General features: G+C 28.8%; 1 protein-coding gene across 1 annotated transcript in view; it reads right to left on the bottom strand.

Moving 5' to 3' along the window:
• Nucleotides 1–21,826, bottom strand: part of LOC142320891 (maternal embryonic leucine zipper kinase-like) — a 54,958-nt gene that overhangs the window by 29,846 nt on the left and 3,286 nt on the right. Inside the window, exons 3-8 of the mRNA XM_075358874.1 lie at nucleotides 17,074–17,224; nucleotides 14,863–14,972; nucleotides 11,146–11,299; nucleotides 10,948–11,054; nucleotides 6,868–7,035; nucleotides 2,091–2,282 (exon numbers count right to left, since the gene is read on the bottom strand). Coding sequence (XP_075214989.1) covers nucleotides 2,091–2,282; nucleotides 6,868–7,035; nucleotides 10,948–11,054; nucleotides 11,146–11,299; nucleotides 14,863–14,972; nucleotides 17,074–17,224 — 882 coding nt within the window. The remainder of the gene's footprint in view (nucleotides 1–2,090; nucleotides 2,283–6,867; nucleotides 7,036–10,947; nucleotides 11,055–11,145; nucleotides 11,300–14,862; nucleotides 14,973–17,073; nucleotides 17,225–21,826) is intronic.

Raw genomic sequence — 21,826 nt, 5'->3', positions numbered from 1 at the left:
TATATGTGCAAATATGCAAAACTTATATTTTTAATTAACATATTTTCTAGTGTCCAACTTATAAATATTTTTAAAAATTATCAGGGAAATATCAAATAGCAAGCTTAATAAAATAAATTTGTATAAAAATCTTCCATATTTATGGACTCATCATATCAGGTAATAATATTATAATTAGGTAATGCAGACCATCATTATAACATGTAAAACTTGATAGTAGTCATGATCAATAATAACTGAACTTTGATCATGATAACTATCAGTTTTTATATTATTGTTTATATTTTATCTGATTATACACTATACCAATTTAATAATTTAATTGACAGAACTATAAATAATGTTGATTGATATCCAGTATTGTACTTTACCCCTTGCAAGCAGCCTAAACAAACTAAACCAGTTCAAATTGTATCATCCATTACCTAGTTCACTGTTTCAATATTGCTTTATTCCCATTCAACTGTATTCATCAAGCATCCATATATTTTTTTTTTATAATTTGTACCGGGCTGGTCTACTGGTTAACTCTTTGTCACAAATCAGTTGTTTAACAGCTAATTCTCAAAGTTGAAGGTTCTAAGGTTCAAATCCTATTAAAAGTTAGTTGCTTTTATATGGATTTGAATAGTAGACAGTAGATACCAGTGTAGTTTTGTGGTTAGGGTTCAATTAATCATATATCTCAGGAATGATTGCCTTGAGTCTGTACAAAACTACACCTCATTTATATGTCATACATACAAACATACAACTCAACTCCTGTATATCTTAACTCATTTGGCCGTGGAGGAACTTATTGTTTACTAGTTGAACAGATAGCCACATACACATTAGGTAAAAAAAAATTATATATATAGTAAATTACACAAATAGTATATATATTTAAAAAAATGCACTTATAACCCTTTATAACATTTTATTTTATTTTTATAGCATTTTATTTACAGGCATCTGTCAACCTTCATCACGGACAAGATTCAGCAAGCTCAAGAGATGGTTCTGGTGAATAGGTGAGTTACCATTAATGAGGTAGTGTCTTCTTTGAACATTGTTCATGGTTCTGTCCATCAAATCATTAACAACGACCTCTACTTCCATAATAAAGTATGTGCACAATGGGTACCAAAACAGATTAACGCATAACAGAAGCTCAAACATGTTGACACACCATTCAAACCATCAACAAGTTGAATTTTGAGGTACTGGAACATCCTCCCTACAGCCCAGATCTTGCTCCCTCCAATTTTCATCTGTTTGGATGGTCTGTGAGACTGTCAATTTTTCACAAACTTAGACATGCAGGAATCGGTGCAAAAGTGGCTTTGCAACCAATCAAAAACCTTCTTGGAACGAATACACAAGCTAGTGGAACACTAGACCAAGTGCATAGAGAAGGGAGGTGACTATACAGAAAAATTATGTACTTGTTGAATCCTTACTTTTGCATAAATAAACTGTAGAACGAAAACTGTTGATAATGTTTGATTTTCCCTTGTAGCTTGTACAAAGATAAAATTAAAAATTCAACTGAGGTATCGCCTGAATTTTTCATAGGGTACTTATGATGATTTATTGTTGAATGCACTTGAATTTTTATCAATACTTGTTGGTAAGGCCAAATTTTTTCATTATATTGTTAATGCATAAAATTTAGAGTCGATTAGTAAAAAAATAAACTCAGATAGGATAAGTAATGACCAAAATCAATAATAATGCTGCATTATAATTAGAAACACATATGTGAGAAGTGAAAGAATTTAAACAGTGGTAGAGAACAAGCTAAGAAGGAACAATGTGAAACAAATATAGTTGACACATAAGACAGTTGTGTGTCAATAAATATGCAGTAATGGACATCCATTAATCATTTACATTTTGATTTAATTAGTAATTAATAATTTTTTTTTTTATTAAATTGCTTGTAATTTAACAATTATAAACTTTATTAATTAACTGTACACTTATATTCAGTGAGTGTACACATTTTAATTTTTTTTTCTATAAATGGAAGTTGTTGAATAATTTTCTATTTACACCTCCTTCCTTAACAAATAATTAAATTTATTTATATCTGAAAATATACCAACCCTCTTTGAAAACTGAGGCAATTTTGTTACAAGTCTAACAGACAATCCCTGCTTCTTACGTGTCAATAATATCATGTAGGTTGCAGTACAATAATCATACTTCCACTTTGATATTCTATTCCACATTTCAGTTGGAATTAATCTATAATAAGCTGCCATTACTTTAACACAAATTTCATCATACTCGTCCATCTAAATTAAAAAAAAAAAATAATAGATTTTATTGGTTAAAAAAAATTATCTTGCATTAAACTTACCAGCTGATTTTTTCCTTATTTTAAAATGTGTTTCTAGTATCCAACAAGATGACCTTTAGAATAATCAATTTATTAATATTTTTTCAATCCTCATGCTCAATCCTTAAAAATATACATTTCACAAGAAACAACAAACAGTTTTTTAAATCTTCTTACACAAGAACAAAATAAAAAACAATGTAATAAAAACTAGTCTTACTAAAGTTTAATTACTTTCACTAATGAAAAATAAATATAACCTCAATCACTCCAGTATAAATCATTGTGCATCAGAAACATTTGTGAGAACAAAACCAGTAGTGCAAGAGTAAAACAATTTTACTGCAGAATCAATGTCAATTTAGGGAAAATATATCTGGAAATTTGATGATATATTACATTTTCTAATGCTAACATTCAGCATTAAGATCTGTAACAGCATTTTTAAACAAAGACAGGTGTAATAATATTATTAAGTCTATTTTTTGCATGAAACTGTCTGGGCAATACCATCAATATGAAGAAATTAGTAGTCCTAGTGACATAGCAACCTGAGTTGATGAACAATAATATTTTTTTTCATTGAGAACAATTAAATCTGCTAATTCTGATAATCTAAGCTTAGAAAAATAAAATATGTGCATTAAATTATTACAAAATGTAATATTTGTGATATATATATTAGATATAATAGATATATATATTATGTGATATAAATGTTAATTTCTCTCTACTTCCTCACTTCTGTGGGACCCCAGCTTTAAATGATAATAGCATTGTTGCCCCCCCTCACACACACACACATGCACGCACGCGTGCAAGAATATATATATGTATGCATATAAATATATGTGTGTAGTGTGTGTATGAAAAGTAAATTATACAATAAACACTGAGTGATTTGAGTGATTCAAAAAGGACTTCATAACTCCAAAAGCATGTAAACATTTATTGAGATAAGTTATAAATTCGGTTGAGGTCTCATTTCATAGAAAAAAAACATCAAGTTTGTCACCCAACATTCACTTTGGTTCAATATGGCTTCCATTTGTAATGCGACACAATCCCACCTGAAGTCAATTTCGTTCCAGACTGTAGCCAGCAAGTCAGACGTTACCTCTGCAGTTGCAACTTTAATCTCAGTTCAGCAAGACCAGATTAGCAAATGTGGTACATAAACCTGATCTTTAATGAAACCCCACAAAAAAAAATCTAGCGGGGTTAAATCTGAGGAGTGAGGCGGCCATGCAATTGGACCTTTACAACCAATCCACCAACCTGGAAATCGACCATCAAGAAAATCTCAGGCTTCTACACAGTAATGAGGTAGTATCCCGTCTTGCTGATAGTGTTGGTGTCCATCTTGGTCATCATCATCATCATCTAACTGAGGAATTAGAAAATTTTGAAGTATCCCAGATAAATGATACCATTTACGGTTGCCTCCTGGAAGAACAGGCCACACAGTGTTTGCTTAGGTTACAAAAACGTTGATCTTAGGGCTGTAATGAATTTGCTGCAAAGTTTCATAAGGGTTTTCATTACATCATATTCAGCAATTATGGGTGTTCCCCTTGCCGCTGATGTGAAACGTTATAACTAAAAATTACAAGTCTAAAATTGCACCATTGTCTGTAATTCTATCTGCCATTTTCACACAAAACTGCAATCAAGCAACTTGCAGTCTTGCAACTGCAGTCATCATCTGTAATGTATTGAACCACGGTTAGTTTGTATGGCTTTAAGTGCAATCGTTTACGTAATATGTGCCAAACAGCCACTTGTGGAATGCCAGTCTCACGTGATGCACATAGAATATGCAAAGCTTTCTCAGAGTTCTTCCACAGCAACTTCAAGGACGCATCCCAGAGGCATCCTGGTAAGAGTAAATTTGCAAGCGTAAATCGCCAAGAGTAAAATGTATGCCTACTAGGAGGCTCCCTACCGTATTCTCTATAAAAATGATGTTGAACTGCAGTCGCTGACTGCAAACTGTGAAACCAAAACATACAACAAGCTTGTTCCACACCAGTAAATGTATCAATTTTTAACAACACTGGTGACAGGAGTAGCCAAATTCAGTTCTAATGAACTACGTGAGTCAAAACTTGATATGTTTTGCTATGAAATACCTCAATAGAATCTTTTAATTATCGAAATAAATTTTTATATGCTTTTAAATTTGTGAAGTCCTTCTTGAATCACCAGTATAATACAATAAAATATTACAAACACAAGATAATAAATACAAACAGTAAATATTATATGAAAATACATATATATATATATATGTGTGTGTGTGTGCATGCACATGCATACACAAGTGGAAAAGTGATTTTTGGCACAATTATTTCACTTTACTATTATTATTGTATATACATACTACATTACAACTGCCACAAACGCAAAAACTGATGCTCTAGCATTGACAAACTCTTTGGTACAGATATTAATTAAATCCTACGCACTTGAATTTTTTTACCACCCTACCTGAATTTTTTATTACCATATTGATATTTAGATTAGAAATGATTATCTATTTTAATACTATCTTTTTAATATCTAATTATCTTGTATGACCTCAAAAAAGATAAAATACCACTGCTTTATAAAATAATGTACTACATTTAATTATAAATTTAAGAATTCTGAGAGAAAAATCTGATGTGGATACAGTCATGTGGTGTCTACATCAGATTTTTATGGTTTTGAAGTCACACTAAGAAAAAAATCTGACGTGGGCAACACATGACTTACTTGTATGCCTATTAAATTACAAATACACATTTTTTTAAATGAAAAGTACATGAAATTTTATTTCATTAATAACTTCTGATATGTTTTCATATTTTTTTTTTACTGTTATAACTGAATTATTATTTACTGTAAGTTTTTTTTTTACAATCAGAGCTTAATAAGTATCAATAAAGCAACACATTTAAATTAAAAAAAAAAAAGGTAAAAACAAAAAAGGAAATGAAGTCAAATTTTAACCGATGTGCCATCCCCGTGTAAGATCCAAATATTTCATTAATAAAAGTTTTATTTGGCTATAACTCTGGAACCAATGGAAATAAGTATCACTTATGATATATCATTGAAAAGCTCTCAATGAGGGCTTATTACTGTTGTTAATAAAAAGTCCAAAATCCAATTTTTTGGGGAATTTGGGCTTTTTTTGGGTACTTGGTTTAATCAATTGCAATCAAAAGGGGAGATGCACAACTAGATGTTACATCAGTCCTAAATCCAAAATTTCAACATCCTACGGCTAACTGTTTTTGAGTTATGCGAGAAACGTACGTACATACAGACATCACGCCAAAACTAGTCAAAATGGATTCAGGAATGGTCAAAATGAATAATTGTGTTGGAATCTGAAAACCTAAATATTTTGCAATCATTTTATATCATATAAAAATAATAACAATTTATCTATATCAGTTCAGTAGTTCTATTTTTATTATACATTTTTTAAGTAATAATAAGAATAAGATGACACTTTAAAGTTGTTCCTACCTCTAGATTGAGCGGTCATAATTATTTGTACCACATTAGATAACATATTCACATGATTATGTAGTGAAATGTTTTGATATTTTCAGTGTCACATTTTTACTGGATAATGAGTTTGTTACCTGGCTGTATTGACGACAGCAGATGTTGCAACTAGTCGTCAAGTCATAGACTACTGCACAAAGAAACTTTTTATTTTTTGTACGTTTTATTTACCTTATATAATTTTCTTCTTTGCATTGATAGATAATTTTTATTGTCAGACAATATTTATATATGGTTTAACAAATACAAATAAATTTTTATATTTATGGAACACAATTTAATGCGTTAGAGTGAGTACTTTTTAATATATTCTTCTATTTAATAATAATACTATTACTATTTCTTGACTAGATGATACTCGTAACTAGATGTTACAATAGTCCCAATTCCAAAATTTCAACATCCTACAGCTAATTGTTTTTGAATTATGTGAGATATATACACACACAAATATGTAGTACAGGCGTCACATCGAAACTAGTCAAAATGGATTCAGGGATGGTCAAAACAGACATGTAAAAATATTTGAAGAATTTATTACCTTGATGAAACTTTGGCCAATGCAGTCATGCTAAATGGAAAGACTGACCAGATTTGGATTTCAGTACTTCATATGAAACATTTAAACATAATACAATGTGGTAATATTAAATAATGTTAAAATCTTATCTAATGCAAATTTAATTAAGGAGAGATATTTGAGAATTAATTTACATTTGAGAATTAATAATATTCAGTTCATTATGTTAACTATGAAAACTAGTTTATAAAGAAATTTGATTATTAATTGTGCAGATCAAATGTTAAATTATTTTACAGAATAATAAAAAAATTAATTAACTGTATGCAAGACTCAAGCAAAATCAGGTTCAAGGTACTCTTAGTCTTAAAAAAATAAAATAAAAAACCCTAGATGCTGTTCTTTAACATATGGAACAATGCCACACAAGGGCATGCCTTTTAACCAAAAATTAACACACCTTATACATGGGCTGAAAGTCAACAGGTTCATCATATCCTAATTTTATCCAAGGATGATCTAGAAGTTCCTCTATTTTTATTCGTTCAGACTTGTCTGTCTGTAGCATTTGATGTAAAAGCTGCCTACTACCTTTTGAAAGCCAAGGAGGCTCCTCATATTTCCCACTCTGTTTAAAAAATAAACAGCAAATATAAATTTACAATATTAATATACGGCAATTACAGCAATAAAGCAGAAAGATATCTGCAATTATAGCTCAGTAAAACTTTTCCACAAGAGTTAAAATACTACTTATCTACTACGTAAATCTAAACTTTGTAACTAATATGATTCTCAATACTGTCTGTTACATTTTTAAGCTTTCTCTGAACAAGATAACATTAAATTAATAATTCTCCGCTTATTAACCAATATTAAGTAATAAATTACTCCAGACAAAAAACATTACATTAAAAATTTCTTAATAATCTATATGTTATATTTTATTAATTTTATACTTCAGAAGTACATGGAAAAGACATTATTAATTTTTATATTTAGTATGTGCAAATATTTCAAGCAGTATTACAATGAGTGCTTTCAATAAATAACCCTACTTTTTGCAGTTCATACCATTTAATTTAACTTGTTATATTATATAAACCACTTGTTGAAAAAATACATTTTTCAACAAATAAAAACTTTTATTTTGTGCTTTATAAACATTTAATCTCTTAGGTTTAATCTATCTGAAAAAACCTTAAGGAATTATGGAATACTAAGTATTAAAATATTTAGATTTTATTTGTAATATTTATCATTTACATAAGTTTGTTCCAAATAGATTTCAACTTACAATAATACAGTAAAGAATAAGTTAACTATAATTTAAACACAATTTTTTTTCCATTAAGTATTTTATAAGATATTTTTCTTAACAGAAAAGATTCTTCTTTTTTGTGTTATGTATCATTTAGTTAAAAGAACATAATTACAATCAATCTACACAAACACTAATAAAAAAAATTTTCAGAAATTATTTTTTATTTAAATAAAAAAGGATTTTATTGCTAATAATTTCTGAGTCTCTGACCGAATCATGTTTTTCAGCAGTCATGACGATGTTCATGATGAAATTGTGATAAAATTTCAAATATTTCAATTTATTGAATTACACAAAATGAACTTTTAAAATCTAACTTTTCTAGTTAGATTTTCTGAAAAACAGTGAATGAAATTTTATAATTGACAGTTTCATAGTTCATTACTTGCTTGTAAATTAATATACTGTATATATATTGAATTAACTATATCATAGTCAGAGGTATAAAGAATCATATCTTATAGGTAATAAATAATATACAAAAGTATGTTTAAAAAAAAAAACTGCATTACAGGCTATCCTTCACTTTCAAATAATTCAGTTTTTCAGTCATTACATTTTAATCCTCTACTTTTATACAGTTGCAGACAAATCCACTTGGCATGTGGCTCATTCAGTGTAGTCCCTGTCCCCTTCGCCCCTAGCCCATCATCTATAGTCGTTTCAAATAACAACTAGTTATGACTCATCACATCTATAATGCATAACTATAATAGCTTGTTTTTACTCAGTTATGTAAAATTACTAATGTCATGTTTGTTTTGATTCTTATTTTCATTACTATAAATCAACTAAAAATACGGTAATAAAATATAACAGATACAAAATTTGCTTGGTAATTAAAAAATAGAAATAATTAGTCATTGTTGAAATGTTTTCTATTGGCTATTTCTTCAAATGTATCCATATTGCAAATCTTACGAATCAGTTCAGTTTGTTCTATACAACTGTCAGTTTCAGTGATTTGCAAGCACTTGTTCACCTAATCGCTGTATACTATTTGAGTAAACAGTTAATTTCTTGTGTCTGGTTTATAGCTGTGTATTTTTTGGGAAAATTAATATTGTCATGATATTACAAGTGAATAATTTAGTCGGAAAGTGAAATTTAAAATGTCAAAAATGGGGAGAACTACTCCATAGTCAATCCCGTTGAAATTGAGGCTAACTTCGTAAAATTTATGACAGAAGAAGCAGAGAGAGGTGACTTTATAATTGAGCCTAAGAAAATTATAGAATAATGAAAAAAATAAAAATTATAATAAATTCTATAAAAATGATAGAAAATTATAATGTTGTTAGCGCGGCCACTGGTGTCTTGAACAGATCTATCAATTGCATAAAAAATGAATAAAAAAAATTGCAATAGGTTCTTCAGCATCTTTTTCAACACCAAGGAAAACTTCTCAACGGCCGAAACCTACCACAGAGCTTGATGATTTTAATATCCATGTAATTCATAATACAATCAACCACTTTTACACTTCAGAAAAATGTTTACCTTCTGTTAATAAAATACTCAAAAAAGAGAAGGATGATAATGAGTTTCACAGTTCAAACCGATCATTCTCAAATTAAAGCAATTAGGTTTAAATGGACTGGAAGTCCATCTAAAAATTTCATAATGTTTGAAAGGTTTGATTAACAGGGGATTACCACTATGATATGAACTACGCTAACTTCTCCAAGTGGATTCTAAATAAATCACTTTCTAAACTATCTGAAAACTCTGCAATTGTGATAGACAATGTGTCTTATCACAATGTAAAAGTTTATAAAGCTCCTAGTTCAAATGATAGAAAGGAAATTATGGTAAAATGGTCTCAGTTTAATAAAATTCCAATACCTCAAAATGCCTTGAAATTGGAGTTGTATATTATTATCAAGGAAAACAAAAATCACTGCTAGAAATATGCCACTGATGATACTGTAACAGAAAAACACTAAGATGTTTTAAGACTGTCTCCCTACCACCCCGAACTAAATCCCATTGAACTGTTATGGGCAGAAGTGAAAAACTGGGTTGGAAAGCACAATGTAACTTTCATTCATGAAGACATTGTTAATCTTTGTATAGGTAAATTTAATTCTATTGGATCTGAAAATTCAAAAGCAAAATTTTGAAATTGCTTACTGTGTGAAGATAAATATAAAGCCAAACTAGATATTTTAGAAATCTTTTATATGTTTAGATGAAAATAACAAAAGTGAGACATATGACAGCAATCCAGATAGTAATGCTGAAGCTGTGAGTGGAACAGAGGAGTTGTGTTATTTGTCAAGTTGTAAGTTACTTTTTTAAATATTTTTATTAGAAGTTAAATCAGATATTTCAAAATTGCATTGAACTAAATACTTACAGTATAAGGCGCAATCCTACAACATTTTCCCATAAAATAAGATAGATAAATAAGTAAAATAAATATTAACTGTATGTAGGTTTTTCAGTTTAAAGCATTATAATTATTATTAACATCACAACTACCTCACCAATGGTGGTAAAGGTCTACTAATTCTTGAACTGGCCTGTATGCATATAATCTCACCACACGCCAAGTGAAATGCCAACAGTAATATAAGCAATTTGAACACTCCACCAGTTAAAATATTTTCTATGTGGTATAATATATGTCATTGTGTTGTTTGCTTCCAAATAAACTGTAAGACACGATACAATGTAGTGTGTGTACATTTTCCTGTTCAATAGTTCACTGGTAATGACAAACTTTTTTTTATACAAGCGATCACACTTATCATAATGGTGATCACCAAAGTGTTAAGGAAGTAAGGATTATCACAAAAGTTAATTAAATTAATAAAATCCATTAACTACTAAATGCTGACTTAGAAATAGAGATTTATATACAATGCTGTAAATGCAATTGAAAATAAAATAATTCATTAAAAAAAATTTAAGTATTTGTTCATTAAAACAAAACTAATATTATAAGAAATTGATCATTTTTGAATGGGAATCCAGGAACAATTTATGTTTTATAATTGAGAAGCGCTACATTTTTATGTGATATTCTATGCTACAAAGATTGAAATAGATTTTCTAGGAAAAAAATCTAAACCGCTATAAGTTGTGAAATATTAAGAATCATAATTTAAAAGTTTATATTATCATAGTTGATGCCAATTGGCTTTAATTTACTTAGTTGTTCAAATATGCTAAAAATGCAATAACTTTAATGAAAGTAAATAAATAACCAACCAGTATTTTTTTATATAATGTGTCAATATTATCAGCATCAAAAGGAAGGAATCCACACAATAATGCATAGAGTATTACTCCCAAACTCCATACATCAACCTCTGATCCTGTAAACATATAAAGAAAGTAAAAAAAAAAATGCAATAATTGGAAGTAAATTACTTAATATAAAGTAAAAAGAATAACTCTTTGACTTACCAAAGTATGCATTGCCTTGAATTAGTTCTGGTGCAGCATATGTCGGTGAGCCACAAGATGTCAATAATAAAGTCTGTAGTCCACCATTCGGTTTAGCACATAAACCAAAATCTATTAACTTCAAACTCTGATCTTTATCTAATAACACATTTTCCTGAAACATATCCGATCAATTAATAAGCAAATTTCATTATACCACACATAATAAGAGGCGCATAGGGACAAGAAATAGTAATAAAATGTCAAACAGAAAACAAACCATTTATGTTAAGGGAAATTGGAGAAGAGAGCAGTCTAGTTTTTGCATTGCTAGAGAATATGTAATTCTTTTTTCTAATCATTCATTATTGGATTGTTTAATGTTTTGTTGCATACAAGTTAATTCAGAACATTTTCAATAAATTTTTTATTGTATCTTATATTTCTTTAATGTTTACCATAGCGAGCATTTCTTACAAGGTGCGATTCAAAATTAACGAAAATTTTATAATTCTCCAAATCTTTTTGACTGGGTTCTGACTATACATTACAGTCATTGCTATAATGTATGAGTATGTAATAAAAATGACTAATGTAATGTATAATGTATAAATTGTTTACAATGAGTAACTATAATAATCTATTATAATAATATAATAATAATCTATTATAATAATATAATAATAATCTATTATAATATAATTATTATAATCTATTATAATATAATTATTATAATCTATTATAATAATATTATATAATCTAACTAATGTAATCTATTATGTATAAAAAGTCTCTATAAAATGTACCAATACTTTCTGCCATAATAGATGCTTAGTTCAAATTTGGCAGGTGAATAATTAGAACATACTTTATTATGAATGGAGATTTATTTTGTTTGAAAATGGCAGAATCAAAAATTTGCATTAAGAATGGAATAAAGTGTAGTGAAATGGTGAAGATGTTAGGGAAGGCTTTTGGTGAAGATGTTATGTTGACAAAAATGATTTATAGGTTGCATGAAAGGTTTCAAAAAGGCTATGAAAATACTAACAAAAGGGTTGGATGTTCTAACACATCAATAACTAATGAAAATATTGACAAAATAAAGACATTATGATTAATAATCACAAGTACTATTAATAATACTAATACACTAATACATACATACATACACAATAAATAAATAAACTAATACATAATACTAATCACAAATACTATTAATAATCATCAAATTACTATTAGAGAAATTGCAGAAGAGATGAAAAATCTCTTATGGCTAGTGTGATAAAATTTTAACTGGCATTTTGAGTATGAAGCACTTAACAGCAAAACTTGTAACAAAACTTGAATTTTCAACAAAAACAACCGTAAAAAAATTCTAGAACAATTGTTAGTTGACAGAGCTGATGACTTAGAATTATTCAAACATTTCATAATAGGTGATGAAATGTGGGTGTGTGGTTATGATATGAAACTAAGGTCCAATTATCCCAATGGAAAAATTCAAGTTTGATTCAACGTTAAGGTTCTCTTTACTGTTTTTTTTTTCATTACAATAGTATCACCCATTATGAATTCTTACCACAAGGTTGTAAGGTCAATAAACAGTTAACGGTATTTTTTAGCAGCTTTATCCAGTTTGATGAGAGACAATCTGAAGAAAACAACTGACTAAATGTGGGCAAACAATTCTTGGATTTTGAACCATGATAATGGTCTAGCTCATATTTCAATATTTATAAATATTTCTTAATATACATATTTACAAATTTTCAATACATACATATTTCTTTCTATTTACTCACGCAATTTACCTAAATTTTTAAACAATATGTTTTAAACATATTCAGAAATAAAATATTCAGTCAAATAAATACAATTTTTCACTGATTATATATATATATATATAATACATGTAAATCATTTCCTTACCCAAATCACTTACCTACTTTTAGATAAAAATTACTGTTCAAAAAATTGTGTGAATTACACTAGTAAATATATTCCCAGACCTATGTATGTATTGATGTATGTAATGTAAGAAATTTTAACAAGTTTCTAATTACATACAGTATATATAAATTAAGTAAAAATTCTTTTATCTCAAAAATGTTTGGTGTTTACAACATTCAATAACTAGGATCTATCAAATATATAAGATTACTGTGGTATAAGTAAGGTCTTCATTTCTATTATTATTTTCCGGTTCTAAGCAGATTACATCTTCTAATAGAATGTTAAGAGAATCCCTAGTATATAATGATTATTTACAAAGACAGAATGGATAAATATAAACAAAACCACATCTTTTCAAAACATTTATCAATACAAAAAAATATGGGAGAATTAAAAACAATATGTTGCAAGAGAAAAAATTTGAGTTTCAAGGAAAGAGTGATTGTGTATAAACATAGATATAAATGAAGACATACAAGAAACTTTCTTTGTCTTATAACATGGAATTAGCCATGTGTGTTTTAACTTATTTTGATTTCATTTACAGTTATGTAAAGGCACTTCTTCACTACTGTATAATTTCATACATATCTTACTATATTTTATTCACATAATATCTTCATATCAAATTATTTATTAACGGCTCCAAGTGACAAGACAGTAAAAAACCTTTATTATCACTTAATTGTGTGAATTATGTCTGAATACATCTTACAACTGATTGATCAAAATGGCAAAAATGAATATGTGAAGACTGAATACTTTATAGGTTTGCACTTTTTGGGATGTAAAAATCGGAGGTTTTTCCAGCAAAAATTAATTTAGGTTTAATATATTTTTTTTAAATCAGAATATTCGCTAAAGAATATACAGTACTTAAGGAAAATACTCGCTAACATTTAAAATAACAAATATTTTACTTTAATTTAGATTAAAAAAATAAAGTAAAAGTAAAGAGTTATATTATTCATAAATAATATTCATTTATGTATGAATTTTTTATTTAGAGTTATGTAAGTAAATTCTCTTGGCTCAACAAATTTTAAGTAGTGTAAAAGACATTTTAATTTCTATATAAACATTGTTTTCAACATTTTCACAATGTTTTATTTTAACTTTTTTCCTATTTAAGAAAAAGGACATGAATTGTTTTTAAAAGAGTAAACAGGATCTACAGATTTTTGAGTATAATCATACCATTAAATTTAGTAAAAACAAAGCATTAAAAACAGTGTCATACAAAATTATTTCAGTTTTATCCTTTTACATTTACATACAGGTCTCTTAATCTATTTTTAAACACAATTTTACAACTACAATTTATAATAATCTCAACATATAATAATTGTTTTTATAAACTTACAGATTTAACTTAAACTTCTATACTTAACAATCTTACTTATAATGGAGAATTTTTCTAACTCCATGACTACCATTAGGTTTTACTATATTTGGAACATAATGAGGAAGAGCTATAAAAATCATCAGGTGAGGATCTAATTCAGATATAAACCAAACAATCTTAAGACAAGGTTAACTTTATTTCCAGCAATATAAATTATACCAGTAACATATATATTAAAAATTAGGAAAAAATAACTTAATTTGTACTTGAATTTCAATGATTTGAAATCATTGAACATCAATGATTTTCACTGATGAAAATCAATGTGATTTTCACATTGTGAAATATAAAAAAACATAAGTTAAAAAATGACAGAAAAAAGTTTAAGAAAGGTAGTTTGATAGGTAGAAAGGTAGGCAAACAGCAAAAGTACTTACTGGTTTTAAATCTCTGTGTGCATAACCAACGCTATGTAGGTAAGCAACGGCTGACAGAATCTGACGGAAAAAAGAACGAGATTCCATTTCACTTAACTTTGTCTTTTCAACTAAAGCAAAAAGAAAAAAAATATTTATTTAATACATACTAATTCCTATAAGTTTTTGTAATATATATCACTTAAATAATGAATCCTCTTTCAGTTTTATTTTTTTGAGGGAGATAGGAAATTTGGCTTTACTCAGTAGGCACTAGTCATACTGGGCAGGAAAGTGTCTCAATAATGGTTCATGGACAACCTATCACCAGATACAGACTCTTCAGGTTCTGATAGTCTCAACATGAAGAATCTAAATCACCTACAACCCACACAACCGTTAACAAAGAAAGAATCAGGTATATGGAAAAGGTTAGTTGGTAATCAAAGACAATCAGTCCATTAGGCTAGATCAGAATAGTTTACCATGAGAGGCCGCAAATCCTTTCCCAGCCCTTATCTACACTGACTCAAAACTTTATTTCATATAAACTGAATTCGGTTCTTTCTAATCATACCTTATAAATTCCTACTTAGCAAACATTAAAATATCATGTTTAAAAAATTTATTAACTATTTAATTTTTTAAATATTGAACCTAATTTTTTTAAAAATTTAATTAAACTTTCTAACTTAATGTTATACAGTTCTTATTTCCCTAGCTGTCATATACCAGAAAGAAAGCATCATCAGTTAATACGTTCACTGCAGCAGAGATGGGCAGCTTATAGAGTGTATTACAGGACATATTATCCCATATGGAGCAATGATTTGGTGTGTACCTTGCTTTGTGTTAACAGACCTTCTGTGTGGCAGTATTTGTCCTTGAAATTATCTACGGCCCGCATAGTCCCATAACATACATCAATTCTGCAGATGTAAAAGTTTGCCTTATTATGTCTTACATTATTATAAATAGCAAAATAAAAGAATGAACTGAAACTCACAAAAAGTAGTTGAAAAACATTTTTTCAAGTACCACATAGAAGTAATTTAAACTCAATATTATTTTTATACCTATATAAAAAAAGTAACAACTGCCTCTTACTTGTGTGTATTTATCTTCTAAGAAATTGAAGGAACTAGGCATTAATCATGCTTAAAACACCTAGCAGTAATTTTTACATAAAAATTAGTTAAATAATTTATTTTCAGTAAAAATGCATTTTGAAGATGTGTAGGTTTAATATACAATCATGATTATTGTAACAGCTAGAGAAGCTTCTGGAAAGAAAACAGGGAAAGAAAATAAAGAAAGAAGAATCTAGAAAAAATAAAAAAGGGATTCTTTCTAGAAAAAGACTTTTAAATAAAGTGTAGAAGGGATGGACAATGAAAATTATTACACTTGAACAATCAAAAGGACAGGTTGGGAACTGATTCTGCAGACCAGGAGATATAAATGCTGCTGGGGACCAAAGGAAAGTTAGGTAGTTTTTTCAAGTTCAAGTTTGGTGCAGCGTGTAATAAAAGCGATCACATTAAGTTGGTAACGAACGAGTGAAGAGTATGTCACAGATATTCCGTTTTGGACTGTGGTTGGAAGTGACTACACTACATAAAGTGTACGGTACTTCTTTGTAAATAGTAAAAGCAATAATACTTGCAGAAAGTGAATTGTAGATTTTTCTATTGTTACCTTATTATTAATTCAGGATTAGTTTCTATTATAAAGTTTTTAGTAAATCAGAACTGTGTTTTTTATATTTATAACTTGTTATTAAATTAATTTTGTTTTTAATTCAATTACTATTTTATATATTATAAATTATTTATGAGTAATATATTATATTGATAAGAAACTTTTACATGTGCTACCTCTCAATATCCTTGTAGAATCGCGAGCACGCGACAATATATGAAAATAACAGAGAAATTTATAGACAGAATTCATGGGCCACACTCAACAAGTGCAATGATCTGTTTAAAAAAATGAAATACCAAAAAAATAATCTATTTAATTTGCAGTTTGCTGTAAATCATTAAAACAGAACTATACTATTTATAAAATAACTACTACTTATAAATACTAATATTACGAAGATATTATTTTGTAAACAACAAAATTTTAAATTTACTTTATACAATGCAAAAAATATAAAACTTAGTAGAAAATTTGATTTTGAGTAAAATTATAGTAATCAATAATTATAATAAAAAGTATTAAATTCACCAATATGATCAAATAACTCTCCTCCAGCACAGTACTCCATAACCATAAAAAAATGATCAGATGTTTCAATAACTTGATACAACTTGCTAATATGATGATGAGAAAGTGCCTTCAGAGCTTCTAACTCTAATTTTACTCTTGGTAAATCATCCTGTAGTAAAAAAAAATCATAATAGATGAATTGCGAAAACAACAATGGGTACAATTAATAATAGTAATATTTCTTATAGCTATTCAATAAATATTCCTTGCATGCATAGAAATTGCTACTCAAAAATTTATACATAATTTTCTAATAAAAATAAATTATACATCCTACATTCAGATTATGTATGTATTAGTCTTGTTATATATTTATATATATTCTACTTTCACACACTTTCTGATAAGGCAATTAAAATCATGACAAAGGTTAAAAATTATTTACTTAAATTATATTGTATAAGATTTAATAAAATATTTATACCTAATTCATTTAACTTAAAATGTTCAATAAACATATTGCACATATGAGTGTTCAGGAGGCTGATTCAGAAGCATCTCCTGTAAATCCTGATGCACATAAAAGAAACCAAATGACATTATAGTCAGTAACCATTTACAAAAAATGTACATATATTTTAATTAAATAAATTAAGACATGTTAAATCATCAATAAATATTTCTAACCTTGTTTGACACATCTGATAGCCCATGATTATTTTATTCATAAAAATTGTTTATTGTTACGTAGTTTCCTTGAGTTTTTTAAGAGTTATGAAATTGTCAACTGTCCACTAACAGTAAAAGTTCACTAATATTCTAGATTAAATTTTTATGATAATAAACAAATAAAAGTTCAATTCAGTTTTCGTTTTCTGATTACGAGAAATCCGTGGTTCTGTCAGTATGAGGCTCAGTTTTGTTTTCTATTATATCATTTAATTCTCAATAAGTTGGTTCAACAGTATCCATTACATGTTTATATCCATTATATGTTTTTCCAATCCTGCTTGGGCATTTAATCGATGGCTTTTTATCATAAATTTTTAACATCAGATATTGTAAAAGTAGTATTTTCTGATGCTATGTAACCTTTGATTTGTCCCTAAATTAACTCAATTGGGTTGAGTTCAAAATGATAGGGAGGTAATTGAAGCACGGTTTTACCACTGAATCTTGCAAAATCTTAAATCTTATACACATTAAAATTACTTTTAATAAGAGAAACCCTTTGCAATAATTGAACATTAAGTTCATCCTCTTCAAAACTTACTCCTTTTAAACTAAGTGTTAAGACTCCCTCTTTTTCTTCTTAAAAAAAAAAAAAAATGTATAAATACATAAACAGTCTCGTTCCTCTTACTCTTTTGTAAAAGTAAATAAATTTGTGTATTCAGCTAACTTATTTTATCAGCTGATATTTTATATTAGCAATTCATTATTATTAATGCATTGTTCAGTCTAATTTTAGAGCTCTTACTGTCAACATGCACATTCATTAACATATATATTTTCAACAATATAATGTAAAATCTATATTAAAATGTTAACATGTAATGATCATTATAACTGGACAATGTATTTTATTTATTATAAAATATGCCTACAAAAAATAAAAAAATAAACTGAAAAAAAAATTTATAAACAAAATAAAGATCTCAGCAAAGTTAATATATAGAATAATTAGGCCTAACTGAGGTATTACACTGAAGTTAGTTATTCAAACAATAAGGCAGCCACATTTTGATATTATTTTTCCAAGACACAGCTGGAATTTTTTCATTTTTACATGAATGACAAGCGGAGGTCAATAACTGAATTATCTTCCAAAAGAAGTAAGACATTGCTAAACCATTTCTCAAAAGACATGGTACCATGCAACTCATTATGATAGTAAATTTAAATTCAAAAATCCAGAGAACACCATTGACAAAGCTGGTATCACTATCATTATGTGTAATTATGAGACACTTACCTTCTTTACCCAATGGAACCTTATTACCAGGTGAAATCCACACAGAAAGGGTTCCCAAACTAAACTTTTGTGTGGCCGTCATTGACCCAAGTTACATCAATATAATATATTCTACAGCCTTCTTGCCTCATTTTCTTTATTTCAGTGAGGTAATATCTTTGCCATATAATGATATCATTCCTGCCAAAGCACTTTCTCAGCCCCTTTTTTTGCTTATTTAAAATTCATACTATTTAACAATTTATAAAAAGTTGTTCTTCAGAAATATGGTAGATCATCATTAACAGCTCATAACACTTCGTTTGTTGTAGGCCATTCTTTTTGAAAATAAAATTCATACTTTTTTATGAATTGAGTTTTTATAGAAATTGTCAACCTTTTTCTTCAACTGACATATCTATTTGGATTAAAATTCACATTTATAAAAATTATCATACTTTAACAAACAGTGTGACTTACTCAAAGCTCAGCCAAGAAAAATCTATGTACTAATTTCTAGTAGAACCAATGGGAAAAGAAAAGGAAACAAAGTGGTGAAATAATTACGTAAGGATGGAGTTGAAAGAAGAGGATAGCATAGAAGACATGGAGACAAAGCCATAAGAATGAAGACAGGGATAAATATAGCGAAGCAAAGAGAAAATGTAAGAAAGTTGTATGCAGAGAAAAGAGCAAATGTTGGAAAGAGTTCCCAGAAGAGCTTGAAAGGGACTTACAAGGAAATAAGAAACACAGTTTGTTGTCATTAAAAGTAAAAGAAAAGGGAGAGAAGATACAAAGTTTATTAAAAACAGTCTAGGACATGTGATAGTAAAGGAGGAAGAAATACTTTGTAGATGAAAAGAACATTTTAGTGACTACTTAATCCAAATCAATTGTGAGAAAGAAGAGAAGAAAAGAGGACGTCTTGTCCTCTTTTCTTCTCATCACTGTCTTAGTGATGAGAAAAATGGTGACAGAAGAAGGATGTTATGTTACTATGAAGGAGATAGAGAATGGTGTATGAAAAATGAAAGCAGACAAAGCACCAGGAATTGATGAGGTAAGCATAGAGATGGTGAATGCTGTAGGAGTTTGTGGTTTATAGTACTGTACAGACTGTAAAAAAACCACATATTAAGGCATCCTGGAATAGTCACTTTAATACTGGAGGGCCAGGTAGAAGGAGAAAATTGTGTAGGCAGGCCACGTTTGGGATGTGTAAAACAAATTATTAGGGATGTAGGATGTAGGGGGGTATACCGAAATGAAACGACTAGCACTAGATAGAGAATCTTGGAGAGCTGCATCAAACCAGTCACATGACTGAAGACAAAAAAAAAACAGACTGTTAAGAAGTATATGGAAAATGAAAGTGATTCCAGAAAACTGAAAAAAGGAAATAATAATCATCGTATTTAAAAAAGGGAACAAGATGTTATGTAGTACTTAGATTAGTATTACACTACTTCTGCACATGGCAAAGCTGTTTCAAAGCATATTGGAAAACCACATCAGAAGGAAGACTGAGAGGGGTTGGAAGAGGAGATGGGATTCAGATATGATAAATTAATCTACCGATGCAATATTTGCTCTGAGACAAGTGAGTGAGAAGTGGGATTATAATAAATTTCTTAAAAACGATATTACTACTTAGAAACAGGATTTCTAGACTTAGTAAAGGCATATGATAGCATGGATAGAGAAGTTGTATGGCAAATGCTAGAAGAAAGAAGTATGGATAAGGCATACATATGATTAAGATTATGTGTGAGGGGCCAGAATTGTGTTAGGACAAGGCTGGGGAGATCAGATTGATCACAGAGAATGGGTTGAGGCAAGTGTGATATTTTCACTATTGCAATAATAACTATGGATGTAATCAAGAAAATTAAAAAGGAATAGCAGATGGAACAAACAATTTGTTATTTCAGATGACCTGGTTATACAGGGAGTCTGAAAGGGATGTAAAGGAGTCTGTATTACACACTCCTTTTTGGATAATTTCTACACTCCACATATGTGGAGTGAAGAAACTATAACAAATTCAAAAATGTGGAATGCAGTTTAACATAGAGAAGAGTGAAATAATTGCGCAAGACAGAAAAAAAAAATTCAATGGACATAACTGATTGGTAGAAAAATAGAAAGGGTAAAAGAGTTTCTGGGAACAGAAACCCAGAGATTTGAGATCTGGGAACAGTTTTTTCTGAGGATGGGAGAATGGTTAAAGAAATAAATACAAGAATACAGAAAACAAGTGGATTTTATGAGAGTGTAAGAAGTTTGGTCTAGAACAAGGAGGTACCTTTGTGATGTAAGAGTTATGTATAAAGCCTACTTTGCGCCAGAAACCTGGACAGATGACAAAGATGGAGAGTTGAGTATAGGCAACAGAAATGAGATTCAAGAGAAACATGCTAGGAAAGACAAGAAGGAATAAGGTAAGAAGCAGTATAATTAGAAAGAAACTAAAATTGGGAAGCCTTATTCAGTCAACTGGAAGATCAAAGCTCAGGTGTTTTGGACATATTGAAAGGATGAATAAGGAAAGATTACCAAACAGAATGCTGCACGTAGAGCAAACATGTAAAGACCAAGAATGAAATGGATAAGTACAGTGATAAAGGAAATGTGCAAGAGGGGATATGGTGAGAATAATGGAAGAGAGATGATTCATGGATCAAGGCAGATGGAGAAATTTTGTAGAAAGCCCAACCCAAGATATTTGGATTACAGGGACTGAAATTGATGATGACTATTTTTTGAATAGAGTGTATCATTCCAACTTCTAAGGCACAAAATTCTTCATACCTT

This window comes from Lycorma delicatula, chromosome 3 (genome assembly GCF_047948215.1).
Source record: "Lycorma delicatula isolate Av1 chromosome 3, ASM4794821v1, whole genome shotgun sequence".
Classification (NCBI taxonomy): Eukaryota; Metazoa; Arthropoda; class Insecta; order Hemiptera; family Fulgoridae; genus Lycorma; species Lycorma delicatula.
The sequence above is the reverse complement of the archived record's forward strand: the minus strand, read 5'-3'. Positions and strand labels throughout refer to the sequence as shown.